General features: G+C 49.8%; 1 protein-coding gene across 1 annotated transcript in view; it reads left to right on the top strand.

Moving 5' to 3' along the window:
- Positions 1–15,176, top strand: part of LOC135897592 (uncharacterized) — a gene marked incomplete at its 3' end in the record, with an annotated part of 86,407 nt that overhangs the window by 29,550 nt on the left and 41,681 nt on the right. The window contains exon 4 of the mRNA XM_070530523.1: positions 14,453–14,775. Within this exon, the coding sequence (XP_070386624.1) occupies positions 14,453–14,775 (323 nt within the window). The remainder of the gene's footprint in view (positions 1–14,452; positions 14,776–15,176) is intronic.

Here is a 15,176-nt window from a genome sequence, read left to right as displayed (position 1 = left end):
TTGTGTGTTCTCTGCTGTTGCGACGGCGGCGCGCGCTAAAGGCACGCAGACGAAGCACTAGCGCTATTTGTCGCGGCTGGCTCGGAGCGCTCGGTCGTCGATCGTGGTTCCGCCATGGCCGCTGGAAGTTAACTTCGGCAGTAGCCAAGAGGTGGCGCTTAGGAGAAAGCCCGGACGTCTCTCATTGGTTCGCGGCACGCGGCAAGCCATCGAAAATGGCTCCTCGACCCATCCTCTGCGCGGCAGACCAAACCGGTTCCGCGGCAGGTTTCGCGGCACGCGGCGCGCCGCCGGTGGCGTGCCGCGCGCGTTTGGACGCTAGTGTGTCCGTACCTTAAGTCGCGCGTAATGTGTTTACATTGTAGCATCGAAAAGGCTATTCACCTGTGATTGGAGAGCGCTGAAAAAGTGCGGCCGTGTTCTATGCAAAGTTCAGTCGTCATTACACATACAACACAAACGCTACTTTCTCTAATAGGAACGCAAGTATTACCGGGAATTGATGAAAAATAACGAAACGAAAGTTTTTTACAACGTGCACTCGCGCAAACACATATCGAAAATATTTGTCAATGAACAATACTCACGACCGTGCAGTTGAGGGCGTAATACCCTTTACGGCTCCAGTACGATTCCGTTTCGCCTGGGCCGAGCTTCTTAGGGTGAACGATGGCTATCAGACTCCCGTCCACACATCCTAGAACTCCTGGAATTTTTCCACGGCTAAGAAAGCCTTCCTTGACGGCGGCTTTCTGTTGCGCCGTGGATGGGAATCTAACCCATCCTTTTTCCTTGCCCACAACCGTAATGGCCTTGGCGACGGCTGTAATGATCCGGCTGACCGAAGGCTACGACAGTGCAATCGCTTCTTCATTCCCGACGCACTGTTGAAAGCTCCCGGTGGCAAAAAACCGCAGCGCGCGCAGCACTTTCATCATAGTGTCGACACCACGCAATCTTTGAGGTCCGAGATGTCCTTCCAGCTCATCGCAAAGACGTCACACTTTGTCTTTGGAGAGCCTAAAATACCTTCGAAACTCTTCTTCGGCCATGCCGTACGCGTCGCGTCGTTGCCTCTCGTCGCGTCGTTGTCTTTCGGCACTCGCCAGCAGCACAACCAAGGGAGCCGCCATTGCCGTCTCTGTCTCGTCTCGTCTAGGTGCCGGCTCGTCAGCTGGCGCGAGATTAGCCGGCAGCCGCGGTTGCCCTAGCAACCCTCGACATCATGCTCGCCCCCACGCGCGACTCTCAAACGAACCACTTCTCCGCGGTTCCACTCCTAGCAGGGAACTGGTTCCTTTCCAGATGATTGGCAACCTGTGTGACGTCATCAAAATTTGTCGTCCCGCCCGCCAGGGATGACGACATCGAAGCGCCGACCAATGGCATCAGCCAAAAGGAACCGGTTCCCAAAGGAACCGCTACAGAATACGGCCCCTGAGCTCTAAACTGCGTGCGAGCTGTTATGCGGGGCAAAGCGCAAAATTTTTCCGTTCTTAGGGCGAGGAAAATAAGGTGCCTAATTATTGTTGTATTCTGTAACAAAATTTTGGTCGTTCTCACCAGTTCGGTTTTTTTTTGCTGTTTTCTTTTCTAAGGGAGCGCTAACAATCCGCTATGACCTCGCACAAGCGAAACAGGTCTGATACCAAGTAGCTGCAGTTGGTGGGGCTAATTTTTTGGAATGCAGGTGCGGTTGTTGTCTTGTACCAAAGGCTTCCCTGATGATGCAGCTTTAAGTAGGGATGGTAATTTTATGTGCCCTGTCATGGTTTGTGCAACTGTACAACACCTGCATCCGTCATGCTCGCCCTGTTATACGGGCTTTGACTGCACATGTAGTTGAACATAACTACTGTAGTTCCTCATTTTCCAATGAGTGCAGGTTTAGCATCATATGCTGCTTGTTCGAGTGCTGTAGGCTTGTGTTCTGAATGTTGTACTCTTAAGTGGTTGCACGATACAATTGGCCTGGTGCATTTTCTATTTCATTTTGAGAGGACTTTATATCTTCGCAACAGTGATGGCATGGGAAAGAACTACAGCCCTTCTTACTATAACATCTATTTTGTTTTCAATGTGCAGGTGGTGAAGGGCAGGCGTCTGCTAATCAGGCAGTCAAACGACCTCGCCAGTTGGTTGCCAAGCGCGGCCGACCCAGTAGTGGCCATGACAAACAAGACCAAACTGAAAGTGTAGAGGACAATGTTCTGCGTGCTTTAATAATATATGGCACCAACACAGTGCTGTAAAATCCTTCACAGGTTACGTGCTTACGTGGTTACCCGATGTATTCGCTTCTGCAGTCTGCCCATCACTCAGTGTGGCCATTGCGGACTTGCATGAGGTCTTGAAGTTTGATTGAATCGAGACAGCGAAAATGACAGGCTAGAAAAAACGCGAAACACGCCTTCCGCCCAGCTGAAAAGCCCAAGTTTCGCTTTCGCGCCGGGTCGCATCTCCCGGCGTGGCAGGACAGGCCTGCTACTTCGCGGCGCTTGGGATAGATGGCGCGACCGGCGCTCATCAATATGGCGGCGCGCTTTGAATTCACTGTGGTCTGGTGTATAGCGCCACCGTTAAACTGCGCGACGCAGCCTAACTAGATGACGACGAGGAATAAAGTTTAATGACACATGAGAAAAAACAGATATTTAAGGGGGATCACGCTTTAAAGTGTAAGTTCAACACAGTTGGCGGCTGTTCTTTTTTTTTGGGGGTGGGGGGGGAGGATTTTCACACAGTTAAAACAAATACTCGGCATTTCCGAGGCAGCCTGAAATCCCACAACCTAACTTATGAGCACCGCCTTATAAGTACTACCGAGGCTTTGCTGTGTTCTGTCGCTAATTAAAATTAATATGTTGATAATATATGTTCTAAGGCAAACCAAAAACTATACTTTTTAAAGAAAAAACTGGAATGCGCTACACGGGACATGAAATTAACAGCCTACAAAACTTTTGTACGACCAGTCTTGGAGTACGCTTGTGTTGTGTGGTCCCCTCATCAGAAAGTCCTGAAAGCAAAAATAGAAAGAATACAAAGATTGGCAGTCCGTTTCATATGCGGTAAATACCGACGCATGGAGTCTGTTACAGCCTTGTTAAAATCGTGTGAACTAGAGCCTCTGGAGGAACGCAGAAGTAAGCATAGGCTAAAGTTTCTTTTTAAAATCATGAGTGGGCGAACGAAAATAAACAAGGATCTATATCTACAACGCCCAGGACGGAGATGCGATCGTCTAAACAATAGCAGAGCTATTCAACCTTATTTAACACGTACTGATGCTTTTCGTTTCTCCTTTTTTCCTGACACAATTGAAATGTGGAACAGCTTGCCTGATGCAGTTGTGAGCAACGAGGGCTCTGCCGAATTTGAAAATGCGTTGCATACTTTCTTTTACGAGAATGTATACTAAATTGTTGCTGCGAGCACTTTCGTTGACTTTTCTTTGTATAACTACTGTTATTTGCTTTTGTTAACTTCCAAGAGCGCCAGTGCATTTGTATGTTACATAGAAAGAAAATTATGTATCATGTATTCTTGACACATCACCCTCCCTGTAATGACCCCAACAACGGGGTTGACAGTATCAAATAAATAATAAAAATAAAAATTATATTATTGGGTTTTTACGTGCCGAAACCACGACCTGAGGCACGTCGTAGAGGGGATAAACTCCGGATCATTTTGATCACCTGCGGTTCTTCAACGTGCACCTAAATCAAAGTACACGGATGTTTTTTGCTCCCATTGAAATACAGCCTGATGCAGCCGCCGTGGCCGGAATTTGACCCTGCGACCTCGTGCTTAGCAGCGCAACGTCATACCCACTAAGCAAACACGGCGCCTATGTTCAGTCGCTGATGTGACTCGTATAGAATTAGACACTTCAATGCATTCACTTCAAATTGATGCACTGTTTACTGCAATGTGCGTACATATGTTTCATATTTGGCCGTAGCAAAAAGAAAAGCTTTAGCGTCTACATTAGGCGCCTCAGCCGCAAAATACGTCAAGAAAAGCCGCCAGTTTCTACTTTATTCCCCAATCAAACAGGAAATGCCGAAAATAAGAGTAAAATGGGTCTTCTCGCCGCAGCGGCGGCACCTTGGAGAGTCAAAAGCGCATGAGCTTCGATTACGAAATCCCGTTCCCACTGTCTCATTTCGGAGACAGGACGCAGAATTTCGATATCGCTAATAGTCAGTACAGTTCAGGAGGCATAAAAGAAAGGCGAAAGTGGTACTGTGCGCTCCTTGTGAATAGTAAGGCCCAAGCCTTTAGTGGCTCATGAGTGTCCGGGCGCAGTCCGTGGTGGACGCAGCAAAGCGGTGATCACCGACGAGGGGAGGAGGGAGAGGAGGCGCCATGCCAGTAGCGCTGTGTGAGTGCCATGGGCGCGTGGGGGTGCGCGCACATCAGCGACAAACCTTGGAGCCATATGGCTGTGATTGCATCCCATGCACGCGGCCACGGCGGCGTCCGTTCGCAGAACAGTTCAGACAACAGCAACAGAGGCAGGCATACATAGGCTATCGCCTATCGCAGTTTAGCTCAGCAAAGTGCCCATAGATTTTTGCAGTTTACCACGCCTTTATACCGGGTGTTCAAAATTAAGCTTTGTTGTTTTCTTAAAATAAGGCACTGGGAGGCGCGCGAAGACCACCTGTGCAAATATGTGGCCAGGGGGACACAAAGTGAGATGATAATTAGCGCTCTCAGCAGCCCAATTAACTAAAATTGAATAATTTGTATCGAGCGTAATGCACACGGTCGTGGCTACAAGAAGAATGCTTTATTGATAAAAAGGGAACGTATTTATAGCTGCGCTGCTCTCTTCGTTTGCACTGTGTTGCTATCTTGGTTGGCCGTTGCATCCTCCTTTCTTCGAAGAATGGAAACACTGAAAACACGGAAAGCACTCAACATCGAAGAGTAGCAGACAACACTCCTAGGTTGTTTCAGTCTGCCGGAATCCGTGCGTGTAGGCTAGGCGATCTGGTGGTCTTCGTGGTCTGGTAGATTGCCTTAGTGAATCTGGGATGTTAGGTGGGCCGGGTGTGCCTGCTGGTGGTCGATCTGGTGGGGCCTGCGAAGGTTCAGGCGGCTGCTGCGAGGCTGCGCTCGAAGATGAGTCAGGGGTGTCGTCGCAGTCGTCCGCCTGGTAATGGATGGCTCGATGGAACGCTTCTGATGTTTTGCGAAGGTGCCGTCTATTTCGACGGAAAACCCGGCCATCCTCTGTCAGAACGGTGTACGACCTTGGGGCCACGAGGTCTTGGACTTGCGCCTTGATTTCCCATCTACCATTTCCGAGGATGCGGACGACGTCTCCCTTCTGTAGTGGAGTTAGTGTTTTTCTTGTGGTCCTTGCTTGGACATGTTTTTGAACGGGACCTGATGATGACGCTGCAAAATCTGGAAGTAGCGTTCTGAGATTTCGTCCCATTAGCAGTTCCGATGGTGATCGGCCATCCTCGAGAGGACACACCCTGTAATTGAGAAGGTCCAAATAGAAGTCCTCTTTCTTGCTCCCAGTCTTGCCAAGCAGCCGCTTGACCACTTGTACGCCCTTCTCGGCGAGTCCATTGGACCTGGGAAAATAGGGACTGGAAATCATATGCACAAAGTCATAACGAGCCGCAAAATCTTCGAACTCTTTTGACGTGAACTGCGGGCCGCCATCACTGCAAACTTCTAGTGGTAATCCAAGCCTTGCAAAGATCTGACGTAGTTTGTAGATGACAGTCGTTGCAGAGGTATCCATGAGATGCTTGACTTCCGGAAAATTAGAGTAGGCGTCATAGACAACGGAATAATGCTTTCCGGCGTGTTGAATAAGATCTGTAACAACCCTCGCGCATGGCATGTCTGGAACGGTGCGTTGGCACAGGGGCTCGTCAAGCTGTCGATACGCAAACTTCTTGCAAACGTCACACCTGTCAATGAAGTGGGCAATACCTGTTGACATTCCTGGCCAATACATCAACTTGCGAGCCCTCGATTTGCATTTTCCTAAGCCGAGATGCCCTTGGTGCACTCGTCACAGCATCTCTGTTCGCATGCTTGCAGGTACGACTACTTTAGTTCCCTTGAGGAGTACTCCATTGACTACAGAAAGTTCTTGTGCGAAGGACTTTAGCTCACCTTCTACAGGTATTGACGACGGCAGGCTGGAAATTACGTCTTGCGCTGTTGCATCATTGGGCGTTGCTGCCTGCAGACGAGATAGGGTGGCTGGTCCAACAACGGCAGTCAGAACGCCCACGGCATGAACTTCAACGTCCGTTGAGCCTTTTTCTGGTTGTTTCTGCGATGGGATTCGTGACAGGCTGTCGGCAACAACCAATTTGCTGCCAGGAACATACTGCAACTCAAACTCGTACTTCAGCAGTCGAAGAAATAGTCGCTGCAGACGGGGTGGCATGTCGCCTATTTCTTTCTTTGAAATAGCCAATAATGGGTTGTGGTCGGTTTCGATAACGACATGTCTTCCAATAACATAATCATTAAACTTTTCACAGCCGAATGTTATGCCCAGGGCCTCTTTTTCTATTTGGGCGTACCTTCGCTCAGTTTCTGTGAGTGCTCGCGATGCGTAGCCTACCGGGCGCCAGTCTTTTCCATGTTGTTGGAAAAGCACTGCTCCAAGTGCAAATGCTGACGCATCCGTCGACAGTTTCGTGGAAAGCTCGGGATTAAAGATAGCCAGGACGGGTGCTTCCGTCAGCATCTTTTCGAGCAGCACCCACTCACGCTCGTGAACATGCGTCCACTCGAAAAGTGTGTCGTTTCTAATCAGGCTGCGCAGGGCCTCAGTGTGGGCTGACAACAGTGGCAAGTATTTCCCGAAATAGTTCACGGTGCCAAGCAAGCGTTGAACGTCTTTCTTGGTCGTTGGCGGAGGGTGGTTTAAAAGGCACCTTTTCAGGTCGCGATTCGGCTCAATACCTTTGGAACTAATCTTATCACCCAAGAAGCTGATTTCAGTACGTCCAAAAATGCACTTTTCTGCATTCAAAGTTAGGCCCTCTGCCTGTGCCCTTTCCAGCGCTTTGTACAGGCGTTCATCGTGCTCCTTTCGCGTAGAACCCCACACTAGCACATCGTCAATGTACACACGTGTTCCCGGGAGGTCGTCGAATATCTGGCTCATTGTACGCTGGAAAACTTCGGGTGCAGATGCAATACCGAATGGCAGTCTGAGATACCGATACCGACCAAACGGTGAACTGAATGTGCAGATTTCTGATGTTTTTTTGTCGAGGGGAATTTGATGGAACCCACTGTTTGCATCGAGTCTGCTGAAATACTTTGCATGCGCTAGATCACCTTCGATTTCTTCCCGGCATGGTAACTGGAAGTGCTCTCTCTTCACCGCCTTAATTATTGCCCGCGGGTCCATGCATACTCTTAAGTCTCCATTTTTGTTCCTCACGATAACCAAGGGACTTACCCAGTCTGACGGTTCTTCTAAAGCCCCTGCATCTACGCGCCACCGCCGGCCAAGCTAAGTACCGCCAACCTACCCTCCTCCTCCACGCTCCTCTCCTCTCACCCCCTTAGCTTCCGGCATGAAGCGGAACTTACGTAGCTTCAACTTCCTGTTCCGAGTGGAAGTGACGCTATGTTTTTAGCGTTGTTTACTTTCGCGTCGATAGAGAGGCTTTAATTGCACCAGCTGCGGTTGAAACTGTGAATGCGATTCCACCCAAGAACCACCGCCTATTGTAATCGGCGACCTGGTCGTGTTCGCTGCTTCGCGTCAACCTGCGACGGGTTATGCCACGAGAGACAACGTACAGTGGAATGTAGTGCCAGGGCGCTTGGAGACCGCTCCCGTTTTTCGTGCATTTGGAAAACAGCGGCCGCAAACTACTACTTCAGCGGAATACAACAGCTTGTCCTCTTTGAATTCTTCTTGTTTTGAAGCATACATCCCCTCCAGCCAGCACGTATGGAGGGACTTTAGTGAAGGAGTTCGCGACGCCAATTTGTACGGCAAACGCATGGAGTTTATGCTGTTGATTCTGAGGTTGAACTTGTCTCGTACGATCGAAGGTAGCGAACGTCCCAAGTGCGTGCACTACGTGAAGGACTGCAATGACGTGAAGCTATGAAATATAACAGGTTCAAATTTGCGTGGAGGGCATTCAGTGACATGGTGAAAACAAGTGTGCTTTTCTTGTGCGATATGAGCGGAGGTGTGCAGTGAATTGGTGCGTGTGCGCGTGTTGTAACGCGTGCAAAGGTGGACGGCGAATTGTGTGGATGACGCGAGCAGATGCGCACTGCGAATTGTGTGTTGTGACGCGAGCATCTGCTCGCGTGTACGGCGAATTATGTTCGTGTGTTGTGGCGTGAGCAAAGGTGTACGGCGAATTGTGTGTTGCAACGTGAAATTACGATGGCTATTTTTTTTTATTGCGAGTGTTCAGGAGGCGAACGCGGCAGTATTTCGGGCGGTAGGTGTGTCATACTTCTGTTGTCGCGCTTGTATCCGTCCCTGGCCTAAGCGCTAAAGCACTTCCATCTACGCGCCACCGAAGTTTTATGCCGGCAGAAGCGAGGATGGAGGGGTTTTGTTTAGCCTTACTTACAGAACTTTACTCAAAGCGTCCAAATTTTGATGTACGTCAGTTTAGTTATTGGTAGAAAAGACACCTACTTGTTTGGTGAAGTGGAGCAGCGTTGATTTGCTGAATGCTTTCAGAGTTATTCAAGCTTTGTGAAGTAAATGTGAAATTGGCTTACACCTACTGCTATTGTATGAACAAATACTGTGCGTTGCATGTACCACTCTGTCAACACTTCATATGCCTACATTTTGTATATATTCTGTTTGTAAAGGCCAACTGTCCTCCACCTTGCAGTAAAAAGAAAGTTCATACAGGTCGTTATCGCCGAGAGGCGCCGGGGCGGGTGATTTCCAACGTGCCGGACACATGCAGCAGCCGATGATGCAGCCACAGTCCATGGCTCTCCGCACTTTGTCAGCGAAAGAGGACGACAGGCAAAGCGTGTGGGCGCAGCGTACGCAAACAAGCGCGTAGATGCACGCGAATGACGCTTGGTGGAATGGCTAGTGCGAGCAACTCAGATTTGCACCGGTTGCTTAGCACGGGCGCCTCACCATCGTCTGCAATGGGAGCGGAAATTCTCGCAGCGCAACTCCAGGAAGCGGAAACGCCGGAACCGGAAATACCGGAAGCGGAAATGCCGGAACCGGATTTGGTGTGAGGGGAAAAGGCGGCGCACACAAAGGTTGGCGCTACTTAAGAGAGCGGCGGTGGCGCGTAGATGCAGGGGCTTTAGGTTCTTCCACCTTCTCGATGATGTTCGCAGCATTCAACCGGTCGAGTTCTTTCCTAAGCGGCTTTTTGAGGGCGAAAGGCACACGCCGGGTTGGCTGAACCACAGGGACAGCGTCCTTCCGGAGCACCATTTTGTACTCGCGCCGCGTACTGCCTATGCCCGTGAATAGCCTTGGGAATGCCTGCTTTAGGCTTCCGTATGTCTCGCTGCTGTCCACCGAGGTCACTCTGTTGACTAGACCAAGTTGCTCACTTGCCCCGAGGCCCAGAATAGCTTGCTTCTTCTTTACTATGAAGAACTCAAGCAGTACACGCCGTTTACCTAACTGCACGGCGAGGCGAACTTTTCCACTGTGCGGTATTTCGCCGCCCCCGTAATGGCGCAGGATGCTCCTCGTGGGGTACGGCTGCTGTCTAGTTCCGAGCCTTTTGAACAGCGAACGCGGCAACAAGTTAGCCTGTGCTCCCGTGTCGACCTTAAGCCAGGGGGCGGACACTTCGTATACATCCCATTGGCCATTTTCGAGCAGACGCTCTTTCGACGCTAGCGCCAAGGTCCCCTTCAGTTACGGCCCTAACCAATGGGCGACGCATTAAGCAAAATGGCGGCGCACATGATTGTTTACGTTGTCATGGCAACAGCAACAGCAGCGGCGCGGCACCTCCTCTCCCAAACGTTTTTTTCCTTTTTGTTTTTATTATGCCGACCCGCTCCACTCCCTTTCCCCATGCCGCGCGCGCCGCTCACTTTTTTTTGTTTTTACCCGTAAGCGGCGCGTTTTTTCTTCTTTTTTATTGCGCGCTTGTTACCGCGTGCCACGCGCCAGCTCGCAAGCAATGCGCGCGCTACGCCACGCATTGGCATTGCTTGCGAGCTGGCGCGTGGTGCGCCGTGGGCTATGCGTTGGCAGGCACGCAGTCTTGCCCATACATATATTATACCAGCATGTGCCGGAACATAAAAAAAATTCCACTTCCAGCACAACAGATGTTTAGTCTCGCTTTATTGACTTCGTTTCCGAAGAGCGATTTTTCTTACAACGTAGTGTGATACACGCTCAAAAAACGAGCAAAAGTGAGAGGTGCATGACATATACAAGAGTACTAAAGACAAAAGTTCACAGATGGTGAAATAACAAAAGAAAGCGCTAGAAAACGCGAAGGCCATTTCATGTACACACATATAAAAACAAGATTTTTATATAACGTCCTCAAGACCTAAATGTAGACGAGCTCCTGATATGTGCACTAAGGTATTGCACAAAATTGGACGACGTGTATGACAGTCATGACAACTATAAAAAGGGAAAACTCACTAGTAATGGCAAAAACAATGACACGCAAAATACCTGAAAGATAGGATAAAATGCTAACATGGTTTGATTGAGAGCCATACCGAAAGAAAGCTTACTTATGAATCTGCGCGAAAGTATATGAAATGCTTGACATGTTCATTACTGCTGAACAAATTGAAAAAAAGATGGCAGAAAAAAATAACATTGTACTAAAAACTGAAACATACATTATCACATTTTGCACTTGGCCACAACTTGAGTAACGGTGGCAAGGCGAACAAAAGATAGTCGGCTTTTGCAGCAGCACATAGAAAACATTCGCAGAAAGGCTTATTCCTCTATGAAAGACCAGGTAAAACAAGCCAACATGACTTTTCTTTCTACCCGAATGCAATGCTTAGCAATAAAATGATGTCACTTAATGCACTAAGTCGTACCTACTGGCCTCTCCCTTGTATAATAAACACGAACTGCAAAAATCTGCATGTAGGACACTTGCAATGCTCATGCTTTCCAGAGGAAAAAAAAGCGTATCATGCCTACACATGAAGGTTGTTCGCGCGGTTTTCCCATCGGGCGTTACTGAGATAGTACACAAACACTAACAGTAATTTTTCAGCTGTTAGTTGGTTTGTAGAACGCGATACACAGAAAAAGCACTGAGGGTGGTATGGAAAGCTGGGCAAGTTACTGAAGTTGCAGAATGAGACTTGGCACAGAAAAACACAAGTCACAGACCAGGTGACAATGAGGAGGAACATCTATTTGTCAGCTTTCTCTACCGGGAAGAGGCAAGTGTAGCACAATCAAGGCGCAACGACGTCCGGAGCCTCATGGAGTACACAAATGGACAGGGCTGTGTTCGTGTACATGCGCCTTCTGATGTCCTTGGGTCTGAGCGCTCACCTGTTGCCTTTAGGCACCCAGAACAACCTTGCAGAACTTGTTTTTGAGGTATTTGTGCACCACTGCACGATGCACGAGCGGTACGAGTCGTGAAACGGGTGAAACATCGCGGAGCACAAGCACACATCTACCGAGGACCACAGAACTGACGAAACTAGCCACGTCGGTCAACGCACAGCAGCGCACGCATCTCGATGACAGTAGATAACAAAAATAAAGCGTTACATAGCGGACTAAGCAGCAGCCGGGCCGGCGGGGATGGCACGGCGGCGCGGGCGCGTAGACAGTCGAAGGTGAGGGAGTTGAGAGGGTGTTACGAGAGAGGGCGTAGGGAGAGGAGTTGAGCGGGGGGAAGGGCTTGGCCACCTCGATCGGCGCGCGTGCGCGCGACGATCTACGAGGCCATGCAAGGGAAACGGATTTTCGCGTCGCCCATTACAGAGATGGCGCCAATTTCTTGTGCCACCGGAACCGGGGAGTGTCCCCCCCCCCTGCTTAAGCTGCACATCAGTTCCTTCAATGCTCGTTGTTACAATCCAGTCGCGATTTTCGGGACCACGCTTGCTTTCAGTCGTCCTGATCTCCAGAACGTCGAAGTCATTGTCACTCTCCGCTCCTTCGACCACGTCATCAACGGCTGCTCGCTTGCTCGTACAGCAGGCGGCAAAGTGATTAGACTTCGTGCACTTGTTGCATGTTTTGCCGTACGCCGGAAACTTCCTTGGCGCATGCGAGAAGTTGCAATACCGGCATTTTTGGCGTCCGTGTTTAGCTTGCGTTCGTAATACAGGTTCAATCTTGTTTTCCTCCGTCTACGCCCTATTTTGCGATTCGGCAAGTTCCTCAGCTTTGCAGCATTCCACCGCTGTGGCTCGGGTCAGGTCTTTCTTTTAAAGAAGCTTTTCTCGCAGGGAAGAGCTGCAAATGCCATAGACAATTTGATCCCGCAGCATGAAATTTCGTAAATCCCCGAAGTTGCACGTTCTTGCTTTTAGTTGCAGATCCCGAAAGAACTGTTCAAGTGGCTCTCCGTGTGCCTGACGACGCGAGCGAAACACATATCGCTCATAAGTTTCATTACACTTAGGCAAGCAGTAGTTTTCAAATGCTTTAACAAAAGCGTCGTAGTCTTTAGCTTCCTCTGGTGATAGGTTCAGTGTATTAAACACGCCAATTGCTTCTTGACCCGCAACATGCAAAAAAATTCCAGCTTTCTGCTCCTTACTGCGTGGCTTCGTGCGCTCAGTTGCTATCAGATACAGCTCGATGCGTTGCTTGAATGTCTGCCAGGCCGCTGCAGCGTTGTCGCCCACTCGCAGTGGCTCAGGCGGGCGCAGGTCGGTCATGGTCCCGTGAGCGACCCCACTTCTGACACCATGTATCGAGCGTAATGCACACGGTCGTGGCTACAAGAACAAAGCTTTATTGATAAAAAGGGAACGTATTTATAGCTGCGCTGCTCTCTTCGTTTGCACAGTGTTGCTATCTTGGTTGGTCGTTGCATAATTAACTTTTTGTTCACGGCACTAAGTGGGTATGTTTGTGTTGAAACGTTTGAGGCAGCCGTGTTTCTAGACAGTATCAGTTGGTTGAATTCTTCTAGCCTGTCTGTGATCCCAGATAACCGAGCCCAATTTTTTATTGTCGTTCGCATGATTACGCATGGAAGACATTGAGGAGCGGCACAAAGCTCCTCCATGATGTTACGCGGCTGTTGCATGATTGTTTTAGTCTGACAACGGGGCGGAGGCATTGGCAAAGAGAATAGCTGTCCCCCTTTCCCTCTCGGCTGGCGAAATAAAAGAATCGAAGAACCCGGAACCGCTGTCGTAACACGCGACTGCTCGGCCTCTAACGATGGTGGCAGCTGCCATGCCGAGATAATGGAGCGAGCGAAGAAGCCGGAGGGCAGTGCGCGTGCGTAATGATGACTAGACGAGTGGGCATGGTCTTTGCCTGGGCTACGCGAATAAAGTTACTGCTGATTTCCCAGTATTATTCCAAGTTTTATTGAAATCGAGAGTGGCAACTGCACGGCACACCGCGCTGTCATATCTTGATTTCGCCAGCGGAGAGGGGAAGGGAATAGTTACCATCTTTGCCTATGCCTCCGCCCTGTTGTCAGACTAAAACCCTCACGCAACAGCCGCGTAACATTATGGAGGAGCTTTGCGCCGATCCTCAATCTCTTCCATGCATAATCATGCGAACGACAATAAAAAAATTGGACTCGGATATCTCGGATTACAGACAGGCTAGAATAATTCTTCTGATACTGTGTAGAAACACGACTTCCTCTAACTTTTCAGCACAAACATACCCACTTACTGCAGTCAACAAAACGTTTATTGAATTTTAGTTAATTCACACAGATGGTACGTCTTCGCGTGCCTCCCACTACCTAATTTTATGAAAACCATCAAGCTTAATTTTGAACACCCGGCATATGAAAGCCGCGAAATTGAAGTTCATTGTGCAACCCCGCGGGTATAAATCAACTGAAGTTTCCCAGAGGCGCTTGGCGTGACCTTCGATTGATTGTTCCATCGGCGATATTTCGTAACAGCATACATTGTCAACATCCACGACATGAACTCAGAATTGGAGGAGGTTACATCGCTTGCGTTGGCCTATGCCTGTTGCAGCCTTGCTTGGCTTCCGTTGTACTACAAGCATATTAAGGTGAATTGTTCACTCTCACGGAGATAAATGGGGCTTTTAACTTTTAGCGCCAACTTTCACACTCGCGGCTCTTTTAGAAGCGGATAAGTTACTCTGTTTCCGTGTGAACTTTACGCAAGTTCCGTACTGTCGCACCTAGAGTGAGCTACAACCGCTTTGCCACGCGTCTTTCTTGTAGCCTGTACTGAGCGCGACAGTACGTAGCTAATGTTCCTCTTGACCCTGATGGTGACAAATGATTATCTTCAGACACACCCGCCGCAACAGAAGAATGGCCGTTGTGGCACAGTCCGATACACCTTCTGTCCCCGGCTGCGACGCGAGGCGTTCTACGACTGGGAGATGGGAGACTGCGTCGCGGTCACCACCGCCGCCGAGCAGGATGCGGAACAGGAAGTGGCTGCACGGGCGGCAGCTCGGCGCGGAGGCCGCCGTGTCAGGGACGAGACGCCGCTGTGCAACAGCAGCCCTAACCGCTTCTCGTCGATGGACAGCTGCCGCCAGAACTGCCTGCGAAGCGAGCTGCCCGCTGAGCGGTGCTTCGACAAGACCATCTTCTCCGAGTGCCGCAGGTGAGACACGCCCGAAAGCGTCGTGTTTTCATTTCGCCCGTCAATTGTCATTCGTACCACCTGCAGGTTTTTATGTTGAATTCCAATGGCGGAGTCGGAGCAGCCGACGGACTCCGCGAGCGAGCACTCGACTCTAGAGCAGAGCAACGCCTCCAAATCCGCGAGTGGAACACAATCTGCGCCGCTGGAGTAAGGCGGAAGCGGAACTTGTATCGCCGAGTTACCCAGGATACCTTGCGTGTTGTCACTTCCTTCCGCTGTTTGCTCCCAGCACCGCCGCACCGGTCACTTGTCTCTTCAGCGCCGATAACCTGTCGTTTTTTTAAAAGTGCGGAATGGATATCTCTGCAAGCGTGCAGCAGCTTTTGCTTCCTCGCGAGTCGTGACTGGTGGCGCCTCCC

Source organism: Dermacentor albipictus, unplaced genomic scaffold, assembly GCF_038994185.2.
Source record: "Dermacentor albipictus isolate Rhodes 1998 colony unplaced genomic scaffold, USDA_Dalb.pri_finalv2 scaffold_172, whole genome shotgun sequence".
Lineage (NCBI taxonomy): Eukaryota > Metazoa > Arthropoda > Arachnida > Ixodida > Ixodidae > Dermacentor > Dermacentor albipictus.
The sequence above is the reverse complement of the archived record's forward strand: the minus strand, read 5'-3'. Positions and strand labels throughout refer to the sequence as shown.